General features: G+C 36.9%; 1 protein-coding gene across 10 annotated transcripts in view; it reads right to left on the bottom strand.

The window, feature by feature from the left end:
* Positions 1 to 14,785, bottom strand: part of ppfia4 (PTPRF interacting protein alpha 4) — a 125,124-nt gene that overhangs the window by 61,992 nt on the left and 48,347 nt on the right. The window contains exon 1 of one of the 10 annotated variants that reach the window (XM_088640090.1): positions 12,977 to 13,235. The exons of the other annotated variants lie outside the window; for them this stretch is intronic. Coding sequence (XP_088496216.1) covers positions 12,977 to 13,042 — 66 coding nt within the window. The 5' untranslated portion in view covers positions 13,043 to 13,235. Of the gene's footprint in view, positions 1 to 12,976; positions 13,236 to 14,785 lie in introns of those variants that run through there. 10 annotated transcript variants of the gene reach the window in all.

Below are 14,785 nucleotides of genomic sequence, written 5' to 3'. Positions count from 1 at the left end.
CTTTTTTCCCAATCAGAGGCTCTGAAAATAGCGTACCGCCCACTGCGCTCCGTCAGAGAGGGGCGCGGCACCGAGAGAGGGAGGAGGCGCGGAGCTCAGCAGTACAGAACGAACGTTCTGCTGCCTGGAGCGCTTATGGCAGCGATCGCGTCTGCATTTATAACTTAGTTTTTAAAATTAATCAAGCAATATGAAGCATCTCTTTTTACTTTTAAGTCACTTAATTATCATTAAGCACAACTTTCTCACCACTTAGACTACTTTTTGATACCATCCTTAGACAAAGCAGAAACTTGTTGTTCTGTCTAATGACATTACAAGTGGAAAGATTACAGAATTTAATCGTCTTTAATTTTGTTACGTTATACATTTTAGAAACGTTTCATACATACAAACACCACAAAACTATTCTCGATTGTATTTCTGAATGGTATGTTACACTTAGTTCACTGTTTTAATTACATCTAATTAAGAAAGTTAGGTGTTAGCATAAACTATTAGCAATCAATATTAAATTTAGCACTTAAAACCACATTTCTTTGGGGTTGTTTGAGTGCATCTTGGATGTTCTATTTCTTGCAAGATGCTTTTTACTGTTTAGCTTTTATTCAGGAAGGTAAGTTTTAATTAATGCTAATTAGGGCCCCCTGAGACTGAGAGTCAGAACACAGCAGCTTTGATACCTCTCTGCTGTGTTGCAGTTATTATATGTTTTTAACAAGATTTTACCCACCTAACAGAAGAGAACAGCTTAGAAGTTGAAAACACATTTCTTTCTAAACATTCTGCTGCATGCACCATTTCAAGATCCTCTGTGACACTATCAGGCTGTCCAGGAATCTCAAAAGATACACCATGCTATCAGGGCTTCTATGTACAAGTTATTGATTCCTTTGAGAACACCTATCTCAAAATGGTAAAACAATACGGCAAAATATTTAAATATGTTCTGTCTGTTTATAATAATAATAATAATTCCTTACACATATATAACGCTTTTCTGGATACTCCACTCAAAGCGATTTACAGGTAATGGGGACTCCCCTCCACCACCACCAATGTGCGGCTCCGCCTGGATGATGCGACAGCACACCAGCCACCAGTGAGGAGGAGAACAGAATCATGAAGCCATTGTACAGAATAATAATAATAATAAAAAAAAACTTTATTTTATATAGCGCCTTTAAAGGTGGCTTCTCAAAGCGCTTATGAATCATGAATTATTATGAATCATATGAATTATGAATCATATGAATTATGAATCATACAAAGGCCAGTGCCTTTTTTCTGCAGTATAGTGTCCCCGTCACTATACTGGGGAATTAAGACCCACATAGACTAAGAATCATGAAGGATTATTATTAGGTGGACATGATTGGTAAATGCCAGGGGGAAATTAGCCAGGACACTGGGGTTAACACCCCTACTCTTGTTGAAAAATGCGCTGGAATTTTTAATGACCAAGGACCTCAGTTTTAAATCTCATACAAAGGCCAGTGCCTTTTTTCTGCAGTATAGTGTCCCCGTCACTATACTGGGGAATTAAGACCCACATAGACTGCAGGGCGGGTGCTCCCTACTGGTCCCACTAACACCTGTTCCAGCAGCAACCTTAGCTTTCCCAGGAGGTCTCCCATCCAAGTACTGACCAGGCTCACACCTGCTTATATTCATGATTCGGTGAAGTAGCCCCTGTTTACTTTTCTTTAAAACATACTGTACTGTATGGTTGTTTTGATCCACAAATGATCCCCTACAAAATCAAAAAAGTACACATGGAACACTACAGTGGATATTAATCAGGAACATCTTTTCTGAGCTTCCTGCTCAGTTGCAGACATGGAAATAAATAATTACACAAATATGAATGAAGAGTTGTAGCTGTCTGAAGGGAAGAGTTGCCAAAAAAGCTCAAAGAGCTCAATGATATAAATAAAACTGAAAACATTAATGATCAGACTGCTATATATATACAGTATACACTGTTATGTGATGTAGGTTGTTTTTCTCAACTCTGGAAGTCGCTTATTTCACTGCCCACACACATCTGCATACTGAAAGGATCTAGATCATTAAAAGATTGGGCTCATTTACACCCCCACCCCCCCCCAGCTGTTTGCCTGCGATAATGGCAACAAGGTCTTGATCAGAGAGAGAATGAGAGGGTCCGAGCACTTTCTTTCACATGGCACAAACCTGACAATGCGACTTTCGGCCAAGAGCTTTGGTCTAAGGCAAAGGCAAAGGCAAATCATTTATCATAACCCTCACTGCAGCTGCTCATGTTTATCATGAGATGCCTGACTACTACAAAGTTTAGGAATATGAGGTCCGACTTTATTTTAGGGCACCACAATTAACTGTTAATAGATTGTGTCATCTAACTAGGCAGGTCCCAGGAGACCAAGGGAGATTATGAAACATGTGTCAGGGTCAGGATGACACTCTGTGACATACTGTAGCCTGTAGTTTGAGGTTTTCCTATTCTCACAACTGAATTACACCAACCCAGCGTTCAGGAATACGGCAAGAAGGACACTCAAAGTCACAGGATGACACAGCGTTACAGAAAGCTCACCTAGAATACTTTTTCCCTTTTCTTTTGCCTGAGCAACCTCTAACACTGATATACAGTATATGAAAAAGAAAAAAAAACTAGATAAACTAAAAAATAAAACGAAATTGGAACATTTTGTTACAGAAAAACAGGACAGTGGAAAAAAAGTGAAAGTCTGGTCAGGAGAAAGAGGAGTTACTCTAGGGAAGAGCCAGATGAAGATCTGAAGAGACTGAAAAGGATAAACCCTGTCAGTGGCAGTTATTATCAGGTCCTAAGCTTAGGGGAGAATCCAAAAATTAAATAACGCAAAATGGTCTTGTTTTTCCCTAACACTCTCAATTAAATTTGTTAGAAATTGTATCAGTGAAAAGAACTGCAGATAAGATCATGCTATGAAAAATCTCAATTAAGTTAACATCACAAATACTCTGAACAAGTACCAGCACATATTTATTCAGCGTAAGCCACCAGATGGTCTAAATGAATCAGCGAAGAAGGAAAGAATCAGCACAATTGCGTAAAAGACTGTTTTCCGACATACTGTATAAACTTACACATGAAAATAAATAAGGATTCAGACTTCTCACTCTCCGACAGACACATTTCTCATAACACATCAAGGATATGAAAATGAAGAAACAGACCCAAATATACTCCTTCTTAATTTAAAAATTCACATACTGTATGTCTCTGCTCAAAAATAGGTTGTTTATCAAGGTCCAGTTATTGCTACTTTCACTGCCCACAGACTGCCATGCTAAGCAAAGATCTAGAGATCTTAAAAAGACTGGACTCATTGGTCACAGTTATATAAATAGAAGAACAGAGCCTGAAGTGTTGTCTGCATAATTGGTAGAAACATAAGCCTTTCAGACTACTGTACCTATTATTCTGGAGAGGGGATCTGCTTAACCTTTTAAAGTTCTGACACTACTCAAGTGTCAATTCCCATGAACTCCAAATCGATCATCATTCCGATTAGCCTGGGACATACAAATCCAGCATGATTACATTAAATTCTCCTACAGCAGTCCTTCAGGGACTGCACAAAGATGTTCAAATTGCAGAAAAGAACAGGATTGCTGAACAAGACCTTCAAGACATTTGCATGAAAGCGTAAGGATTATGGACCCAGAATTCAATGTCAGAATTTCTGATAAGAATCAAAGAATTTCCACAGGATTATATTTTTTATTTTGGTTGTTGTTTTTTTTCAAAAAACAAAATATTCACGTTTGACAGAAAACAGTCAAGGGAATTCAATATTTGCAAGGAAGCTGTCAGTAATAATTTAAATCACATTCTTAATTTTTTTTTACTACAATTATAAACCAAATTCATGTGAAATGCCACAGAACAACATTACAATCAACAGCGTATTACCAAGGATCTTTATGTTATTATTATTCTCTCTTTTTTAGCTAAAAACGTTTATCCTTTCAGTATACAGATGTGCATGGGCAGTGAAATAAGCGACATCAGAGTTTAGAAAAACAAAAGTTAAATATCATTGTACTGTATCTTTATCGGCACACGTGGTTGCTGGCTTGCAGCACTGGATTCAATTCCAGACCTGGGGTGCTATCTGCGTGGCGTCTGCATGTTAGACTCATGTTAACTCTCTGTGTTTGCGTGGGTTTCCTTTAGTTTGCTCCCACAGTCCAAAGACATTCTGGTCGAAATTCTGGGAAAATTGGACCTAGGTTTGAGTGTGTATGTCTGTGTTTATGTCTGTCTGTGCCCTGCGATGGACAGGTGTTCCATCCAGGGTGTACCCTGCCTTGCACCTGTGCTTGCCAGAATAGGCTCCAGCTCCTTTGCGACCCTAAATTGGATAAAACAGGTAGAAAACGGATGGATGGATGTATCTTTATCTAAAAAGGTACTAAGCACCAAAATGTTTACAGGAATACAAAGATGACATACACACAATAGCTCACAAATGTGAATGAAATATGTAGAGTATTTGGTGTGACTCATCTAGCTGAAGGAATTATTGTGAGGAGTGAGCTAGGGAATGGTGGGACAGATGCACAACAGGAGGTCTCCAGTTCAAGACTTAAATGCAGTATGTAAGAGAACAGAAGTGTGCAAGATTAGGATCTAACCTTTCTTCCAAACATTTGTTATAAACTATAAACATTGGAGCAACCAATCTAACAGATTTTTTAAAAATACTCCTTCTGCCTCTTTTTCTTCTGCCTCACCTTTTATTAACACAAAACGGATACCAGGGTATTCATTAAGCACAACAGAAAGAAGCAGTGCAAAACATACAATGACATTAATTTTGCATAATAAATTCAGCACCTGTGAATACTTGTTGAGCTACTAGATAAGTTGAAAAGCTGATCAGTTTTTACAAAAGCAATTTCTTTCTAATACAGAATCTCAGCTTTGCCTGCAGGAGCTGCTGCTCAGTCCTCTTTATATTTTGTTACAACCAAAAGGCTCCAAGAGAAATTGAGCATGTAGAAGAAAAAACAAGCTGTAGGAGATGTAATGGTGCAGCAGTCACAGGCTGTTAATGCTAGCATTAAGGGATTGGGCAAGCACTGTCTTGTGTTAAAGACACATCATGCAAAAAAATTACAAATGACTAAAATGTATAGCAAAATAAAAGTACTGTACTGTAAAAAGACTTGTACTGTTCTGGATTAGCTGTTTTTAGTATTTATGAGGTAAGCAACCCCAGTTTATAGTTTTTCAGCAGCTTATCATTGATTGTTAGAGCTACAAGAGCACAGAGTATTAGTTAGAAAGGTCACGGTTTTGACCACAGGGGAAAGTGCACTGCTCAGACAAAAATAACCTGAATTATTATAGCTTAGCTAGACCATTTTTCTGTTTGTTTCACGTTGTAACTTGTTTCTTGTAATGTGTAATTTCCTTTTAAAAGATGCAGCACTTATAAGGTGTTAATGTGATACTTTGTTGATTTAAAAAAGCTAAGGACACTTCTTTCCCAAGCCGAAGTGGAAACTGTAATTGCAGCACAAATGCTATTTGAAAGGAGAAAATGTCTGACTGGGCCCTCTTATCTTACATTGTGCAGTAAAGGAGAGAAATATATTTTACAAAAACATAACTGAGATTACTTTATTCATCTCATCTTATTCAGGAGCACAATATAAAGACATATCGAGAAACTGCTTTGCAAACAGCAAAAAACAGAACAACAGAAAATGCAATAAAATACTGAATTTCTTTTTTAAAAATTCAAGTCAGTTTTAAAAGTGACATAACAGCTTTAAAAGGCAGATAGACATTTTTTGCATTAATACAAATGCCTATTTGCATTGACAAATCACAGACAGCAAATTGTGGCACTATGATTTGGCAAAGAATATATTTCAATATCAAGCCAAAATATACGGCATTTTGCTATTTATTTGGTTTAAATTGGGATACATTTTATATGCTTTCATTTGTCTTGGAATATATTTTGGATGATAATTATATCTATTATAATGCAAGCATGTATACATACAGTATGTATGTACTGTAACAAGAAACAGTTCATGGGCACTTCACATTTTCAGTTAATTTCTGACCCAATCACCCACAATCAAGCAGATCTCTTTACGCATTATCATTATGTCCACAATTACTGTACTGCAGCTGGATCTGCAATCACATCTGCTGCATCAGCAATAACAACTCATTAGCCAAATTTTGATCTTCCCAAATGTGTTGTTCGGTGAGGCATTAACAGCACATATTTAGCCGCACAATCTCCCAGTGTAGCTTATTGTAGCTGTGTAGAAACTAGGGCAGATACTGTAAATGACTGAAAAAAAAAGAACGGTCATTTTTAGCCAGGGATTTGAACCATCTTGTTATTTGTTCTGGTCCAGTTCCTTAAAGAACCAAACTTTTCTGCTAAAAGTTGAAAATCTGTCCTTTTAGGGGAATGTGCAAATCTGGAATGGTGGAATGCCATAACAGTGGAATGCAGGCAAAAAATAAATTCATTTCACTATTTTCCTTTAAATAATTATAAATATTATTGTTCTTATGTTTACTTTATTTTTATGTTAGGTTCTTTAAAAACGCATAATTTCCTGTCCTAATTCTTCTAAGTTACATAGCTGTCCATAATTATACAGGTTTAATTTTATTCTATAGTTTATTACCATTTATACAATTCCAGTTTTTCTCAATTGCTATTTTTCATTATCAATTTGGATGCAAAAGTGGTTTACACTGTCAAAAACAAAACCCAAATAAGTAAAACAAAAACATTTTTCTGCACAACAGTAATTTATGATTGCTTTCATACAAGATTCAAATACCAAGCTCCTCTTGTCTAAAACAGTAAAAAACAAATGCTCTGAAGATGACACAAAAATCAATTAGAAATTTGTGGTCAAATAAAACTCAGTCATTTGGTCCCAGTTTATAACAATTACTCTCACATGTTATACACATACAAATAATCTTTCCCTAATTGTTAAATTAAGCCCTGTCTAGCTCTGTTGGTAGAGCATAAGACTCATAATCTCATGGAAGTGGGTTCGTGTCCCACGTCTGGCACAATGTTCTCTAATAACCCAGTCTGGGCAGCAGCTGTATGGGGTGGCGGTGGCGGCAGAGGGTCACATATATGTGACAACGGCAATTATACTGTACTGTCTGTGCAGAAGTAAGGCCTGGCAGTCTACTTCCGTATCTTGCCATGAAAACTCTATAGATAGTGACAGTGGAACTGTCCATAGGGTCGCCATGAGTCGACAGCACTCAACCACCACCACTAATTGTTAAATTATCACTCAGTTCATAAATCACACATAAACGAGATCATTACTGATTTCGTTTTGGTTGTCAAAGAATGGTCAAAGAGGAAAAAAAGGAATACCACAGACCCAGAGAGTAAGAGCTGCTCAAAGGGATAGAGGAAGAATACAGAGAGTGCCAAGTGGTTGGAGCTACTGTAACAGTCTAAACTCTGTGGTGATATGGAGAATGTTCCCTTCCACCATTCATGTTCACCATTCAGGTCTGTGCAGTTCCTCCCCTAATACTCTCCTTAAGCCCAATGGGGATTTTTATTTGTCCTGGCGAAGGAAGGTCTACAATAAAACTCCCTATCGCCAAACACCACTCCTAGATACTACTGTATAGATGTAGCTGGTCAGGACATTTCTGTAATGGATTGCCAGGGGTGGCCCAGTCAAGTCAGGAGGTATTTTCCTTGCTGCATTGCTAGGGAAACCATCCTGTGTGATGCTGATGAAAATAGGTTGTCTCATGAACAGCATAGAATGGACTAAGTGATCATTTAGGACTGGTTATTTTCCACTTTCTTTTTTCACTGTAATGCCATTTGTTTTCTTACTATATATTTTGTGATAGATTTGATTTATGTTTTTACTTTGAAAATACAGCAAAGGGAAAGTTACAGTACATATTTTGTGTTTGTGTGTAAGTGTTTGTGATTGGTCACAATCTTTCATCTCCAATTCCTCCTCTCATGTCTCAAGTATGAGAATGTGAATACCCTGGTTTACGTTTATGTTACTAAAATATACTATTTTAATATGACTACATAATCAATGAGCAGGCCACAGTGAGATTGCATGTACCCCCAGTTGCATATAATTCTGAAAATGATAGAGCTTACTATGCTATTTTGAAGCAACTGGTGTAAAGTGCTGCCCATCAGATGATGAGTTTTACTGTTTTGATTGTGTTATTTGCTTTTGTGCGATGCATTGAACGTTTTGAGTGACTTTTGTGCATTTTTCACCGTGAGTCTGCCATTTGGCCAACATGTTTCAGTTCTGGGGGCTGTGCTTACTATTTTGATTAGGATTAAGTTTCAAGAACATTTTAACTGCTCTCTTAGAAGTAAAAGGAAAAAACCTACAGTATCGTTCCCTACCCTAGACATTAGTCTAGACATTTATCTCCTTTGTCTTGATGCAGTCTAGAATAATGGTTATTAAAGCAATTTACTCTGGCAATCATTTGAAACAGTTCAAGTGGCACAGTAGCTAAAAATAATTGATCTACCAGTTTGCCTTCTAAAAAACAAGCAGTTGATTCTCCATTGGATCTGTCCATTCCAATGTATTCACATCATGCTTTTTGTCCACAATGCACAAAATACACACCTTCCTTCCAAGTTCCAAGGTCATTTCCATATTTTTGCTTGTCAATGGGGTGAACACATCAAATGTTGACCTTATATCATGTGAGTAATAGCTATCTAGTAAGCTCAAGAATAACTACAGTATGCCATTTTGATCAAATTGGAAACTGAAAACCCATCTTGGCCTATACATCTTGTATTACTGTCTTTTTGACTTGAATATCTCACCCACAGCAAACATTGTGGAGTGTTGAGCAGAATTCAGAGGCTCTCCTTTGCTATTTTCTGTTTAAAGAAAGTATGGTAGATATGTTGTCAGTATATTCAGACACATCAGAGGATAATAGATTATTCACAAAAATCAATCTCATTATTTTGACTGCCTTACATTTTGGACACGTCATGTTAAAAAAGCTATTTGACTACTAGCCTTTTGGAGCTCCTCGTGAAGCTGGTGCAGCATGGAGAAAATGAGATTCTGCTCATCTCCACCTTGCAGATGTATACAATTCATCACATCAGTGCTAATCCAATTCAGGGTAACGGTGGCCCAGAACCTATCCTGGTAAATATTGGGCGCAAGGGATACACCCTGGAGGAATGCCACTCCATTGCAAATATGTCTTTATGCTCTGAATATTTTTTAAATATATCCAAAAAGGAACTGCTTTATTCTTGCACACAAATGTATGTATGTTTCGAATGACAGTGACTCAAAATATATTTTTTCTCCCTAACCTGCACTAAAAAACAAGCCAGCTTTGAATACGTCTTAAAAAATGACAAGAAAAGAAAAGGGATACAGCATATAATATAATTGGAAACTAGTGTCCGGTCAAATAAACAAAAACATTACAGGCATTACAGGAGAATAAAGATACACATTTTGTCTTCTAGAATAGACTACAAGATCAATGGAACGACTGGCTGATTAAAGCGTACGAGGAGAAAAGAAAACAATGCAGTATGGGCCAAAGTATACCCAAATTTGGATTACGTATCTTTTGAAAGAAGGGTGCATTTTTTAATCTTGCTTTTATTCTCAGCAGCCCATTCAACAGTGAATAAAAAAATTGGATGAAATAAACCATCTGGCTGTGCATTGTTGAGATTAAAATGTTTGTAGACAGCCATTTCTTTTATTTCTGCATCCTGGAGTTCAGATTCTAAGAAGAGCAATGATTTTTGCTTTATCAAATGCCATAGACAACACCAGACCTATTTTATTAAGGTCTTTAACAACGACAGTGAGACATAAAGTGTGAACAAGGAAGCATTTTGATAATATAACAAGACCAATGATATAATCTTCAGAACAGCCAAACATAATTCATTGCTAATTTTAGAGAGAAGATGATTTTCTACATTGACTTAGCAACTGTTTTAATACAGAAACAGTGTAATCTGCACACATAACAAACTTAATTGACAGTGGCTCTGCTTGAAAAAAAAAATTCTGAAAGAGTAAGGATAAAAACGCAGAGCACTGGACAAGGCAATCAGTTCTCCTTCTAAAGCTTCACTGCATGTTACATGTATGTTCCTACAGAAGCAAACGTTCACTGATTTCATGTGGTGAGTCATGCCAAATTTCTTCCCATTTGGTTCAATTTGTACTCAATCCCTTTTAGGTCTTGAGAACCTCATGACACTGTTTTCTACAATACTTCCACATATGTCTTAGGCCACCCCTGATATCCAAACAGAGCTGGTTTTCAATTGGTTTTCAACCACACCAGCTAATGCCAAGTACTGTAAAACAAGTATACTGTAACTGAATTTGCATTATGATTGCAAAAGGGTATACGTGTAGCTTTCCAGGTAACATTCTACTCTTAAGCTTTCATTCACTACCAATGTGTCCAATATTAACTGATAACTCTCCTTTAAAGTTGTAACAGCAGTCTGTACATTTCTTAGTTCTGAGCTTGGCTAAGGCCAAATAGTTTAAGAAATACAGTATACCATTCAAATGTCACAATCAAGCAGATTTCACGATGATGTAAACCCTTGCGTTCTTCTAATATCTATTTATAGATTGTGACTGATGATTAAAGGATGGCAAAGTCTTACAGTATTGTTGAAGGAACCTGCTATACTGTGTAATTCAATTCCCACAAAATCCTTGGATAATTTCACATTGTTTCTAAGGATAACATCTAAGAAAAATAGAAAAAGGCCATAGATGGCAGCCTCTTACAGAAGCTTAAATAATGCTGATTAAGCAGTTATGACATTTATGTCTTGCCTGCGATCGCTTACAGTATAAAGCCCCCTTGACACTGCAGAAGTACTGACACATTTTATGTGTCTATCACATACAAATCATTGACATCTATCACATTTTAGAAAAGGATAAAAATGAAAACATGAGGACATGAGCTGCAGATGAAGGATCATGAAGGAGAATTACAGAAAATCATTTAGAAAGATAATGCTGCACATCTGCATTTATTTACAATGAGGTTATGTAGACACTCAGTGTAAGTAATGTGTTTCAAAAGCTGCTGTCATTGTTTGGTAAATCTGCTTATCAGATTGGATTATGCAGAATGCCAGACTGCACAAGGCTGTAGCCACCCAACCTCTGTCTCTTGACATTTAAAAGAAATGGATGCAAGGACAGGTGAGATCCCCTGTGTGCTTTAAACACATACAAGAAAAGAGACTGTCTGTAACTGCGACTTGCAGAAGTTATCAGAAACTTTTAGGAGAGAAATACAACTTGAATACCAAAATGTTATGCAAGGAAGTACTTTAAAAATTTAGCAATTACATTAGATCCAACCTATTTCCTTAAATACATTTTCTTTGTAGTCTTTTTCTTTAAATTTATTTTGTTTCCATTTAGGCTACATACAAAGCTTTTGAGTTTAACAAGGTAATACTAAATATTTTAAGAGGTGGAGGTTCTCAAATATTTTCATCATGTGAGTGATGATGATAGCTGTTACTATTACTATTACTGTTATTTTTCTGCTTCTGTTCCCATGCCATCCAGCTATTAACATTTACTTAGAGGAGACAAAATGTATTCTTTGGCCCTGACACAGATACACAAATCAATGGTATACCCAAATTCCAAAAGCTCTAGAGCCAGTGTTGTTGCCTGAGATAGACTTTAAATGACAAAACAAAAGGGTTTAATTTGAAATGCACTCCAATCTCATGCTAGGGAACCTGTCTATCTTACAAGCTGGATAAGTAAAAACATTCCAACTGGAAAACACTTTTCACTGCAGTTTTCAGTATCTTTTGGTACTTTAACAGAAAGCTAACCTTAGCCTTGCTAGGCAAAGGAGCTGTACGCTGACACCAGAGCATGCACAACAAAAGAAAAGGATCTTGGGCTAAACAGTGCATCCTCACCGTTAAATTCTCAGAGATAAAATGTGAGAATGAAGCATGAACTTTTTCATATAAAACAGGGTAAATAGTACAATACGCACAAATCCTCTATAATTTATAGTATATACATTTTAACAAATATCAATGGAGCTGTCATCCAAGAGCATTTTGAAAAAAAAGACAAACTTTCTCTTATACTGTACTTGCAGCGAGCAAGTTCAAAATAAAAATTTCCAGCTACAAGAAGGTTTAGAGGTTTAGGTTAGATTTTCACACTAGAACATTACAATGCTTAACCTTACTTTCTTAAAGAATCATTTTCATCGCAGGTCGTGACAAAAGTCTTGCTAAAGCCAGACAGATTTCCTTGGAAGATAAGAGGTATCACATCCACATACCTCTAATCTGTAACAGTAACATAGTAAACGGCTTCATACAGTACACACATTACAGATGTGAAAGATACAACATTGGGCTCCATCGCCTATTTTGTGATCACAAAGTATTAGCAAAAATAACTATTAAACACTAAAAATCCTCATATATTACTTCACATTACATCACATTAAAATGTAACAGTAAAAAACTCTGAAAGTATGATGGAACTTTGGATATGTATCCAACAATGTATCAATGCTATCAATAGCACAGAAGTTATTGCATTGCATAGCAATGAAAGCAGCTTGTAAAACTAATTTTTAGTCTCACCTTTAAAAGTTATTTTCATTTCACAATTTCCTAAAATTAAATTCAGTCAGGTTAAATCAAGAGCAAGATATTAAATAAATCAACAGTACATTTCTATTGTAAATATATATTTTGGTTTTATTTCACAGAAATATGCTTTTGGAAGTTATCAAACAGTTTGCAAATCACTCAAGGGAAAGCAAAGTTATTGCAACAGAATGTGCAGTGCCACAAAACAAGCCAGATAAAGCGTCTCAAGTCCTTAGGATTAAAACAGGACTTCCTACCTGATACATGTATGTGTTAAAGTGGATCCCATTCTGCAGTTGGATTTTCACAGAGGTAGGGTTCATGTCGAAAAAATCATATCCGAGCTCCTGATCCCTGAGCTCTCTCAGCACCGAAAGCACAGAAGGAATAAAGCACTACCCTCTGCCTCTAAATCCTTGATGGATGACAGTAAGCCACAGAATAAATTAAATTTCTCAGAGCTGAGTGCCATCCAGCCAGCAACAAACTCTGTCCTCAGATACAGCCTCTCTGTTCATAGCGTGGGCTGACTCCCAGCACAGTTAGCCAGAGATGAAGAAACAGAGCAGACGAGAAAGAGAGAGAGAAGGGGGAAAAGGATTCTCTTACTAAGACTGCAAATGAATCTCAAAAACAGTAGCTCAAGGGATGGCGGGCATGAAGAGCAATAGGGAGACTCTTAAGAGAAAACTTTGATATGGGAATGACCTGTTCTAACATCCCCAGGGCACTGTGGAATTTTTAGGGATCATTGAACTATTCCGGGATACGCAATCCCATAGGGAAACAACAGTGAGTTCAATCCACAGTCTTCAGTTCCAGAAATTATTTCAAATGTCAAGATAAAGTTATCAAGCAAGGTCAGCAGTGTGGCATCTAATGTTAATACTCTACAGCTTAATTAGTATTTTTTCTTACTTCTTCCCAGTGCTAGCATTCATGTATTTTCCAGCTTTTAAAACCCTGCTGGGGATTAAAAGTGATAATTTTGTGCTGACACAATAAATTAAACCTGAAGAAAGCATTCTTCTCTTTTTCAGAACCAGTCAGATATCATTCTCTTTATGGATGAGTAAGTAAATGTGGAGATAGAATAGCATGGTTATGCAGAGTTACTGTACATATTTTTGAACCACTGACCAAAAGCTAGAAGGATGAGTCACTCACCTTAAAGCAGAAACAGGTGTACAAGATACATGTGTTTGGGATATTTCTGCATTCTGACCTGTTTTAGCCTTGCTCCAATAACAAGTTGCTCTCTCTTTTTCAAAAGCCATATAAGTAACACTTTACCAAAATAGCACAAGATAGCTAATGCTCTCTGCCAGCCTCCTCTTCACATTTACCTATAAATAGAGAAGAGCTCAAGAATTTGCAATACAAATATAAAACTTGTGATTTTGCAGGTTTTAAAAAGGAAACAGACCAGCTGCATAAATGTTAAGGGCTTTGAAAGTCCATATAATGTTGTGTAGGACCATAGCGCATGTACATGTATAACACTACAACAAATGTTACATTTTGAAACGTGTTACAGGGGAAACTGCCACTTTTCTTCTTATGCAATAAAACTTGAGAAATTTAATATGGATGCTGTAGTGGAGCTGCAGTCTGCGTTTGTAAGTCAACCTTACTGCAGGATTTAGATAATGGCCAGGGACATGAAGGAGACAAAATGGGAAGCAAACCTCTGCCCACAGCACTGCAAACAAAACTGTTACCGCTCATGAAGACGTTTAACCCTGCTACCTGCATTGTATTGATTTTGCATCTCTCAGACATTCCTCTACCACCCCATCAAAGGATATTTAAAATGTGTTTTCACCTCACCTTAAAAAGATTTGCCTAAGTAATCTACAATAAGATTTTTGTAACCTTGGATCTACCACAGGTGTCCTGTGGTTCACTAAACTAATCCATAGAAATGCCAATGATACTGTATACCCTGAGTAATGTTTCCAAAGGATTTTGCTACAGTATATGATGGTCATCTAAAAAACTTGCAGAAACTTGCAGGAACTGTATATTCCCCAAGAAGATGGGGCTCTTGAACACTGTTATCTCCA

The sequence above is a fragment of the Lepisosteus platostomus genome, chromosome 7 (assembly GCF_059453375.1).
Source record: "Lepisosteus platostomus isolate fLepPlt1 chromosome 7, fLepPlt1.hap1, whole genome shotgun sequence".
Classification (NCBI taxonomy): domain Eukaryota; kingdom Metazoa; phylum Chordata; class Actinopteri; order Semionotiformes; family Lepisosteidae; genus Lepisosteus; species Lepisosteus platostomus.
Note: the sequence above shows the minus strand (reverse complement) of the source record. Positions and strands in the feature narration are given on the sequence as shown.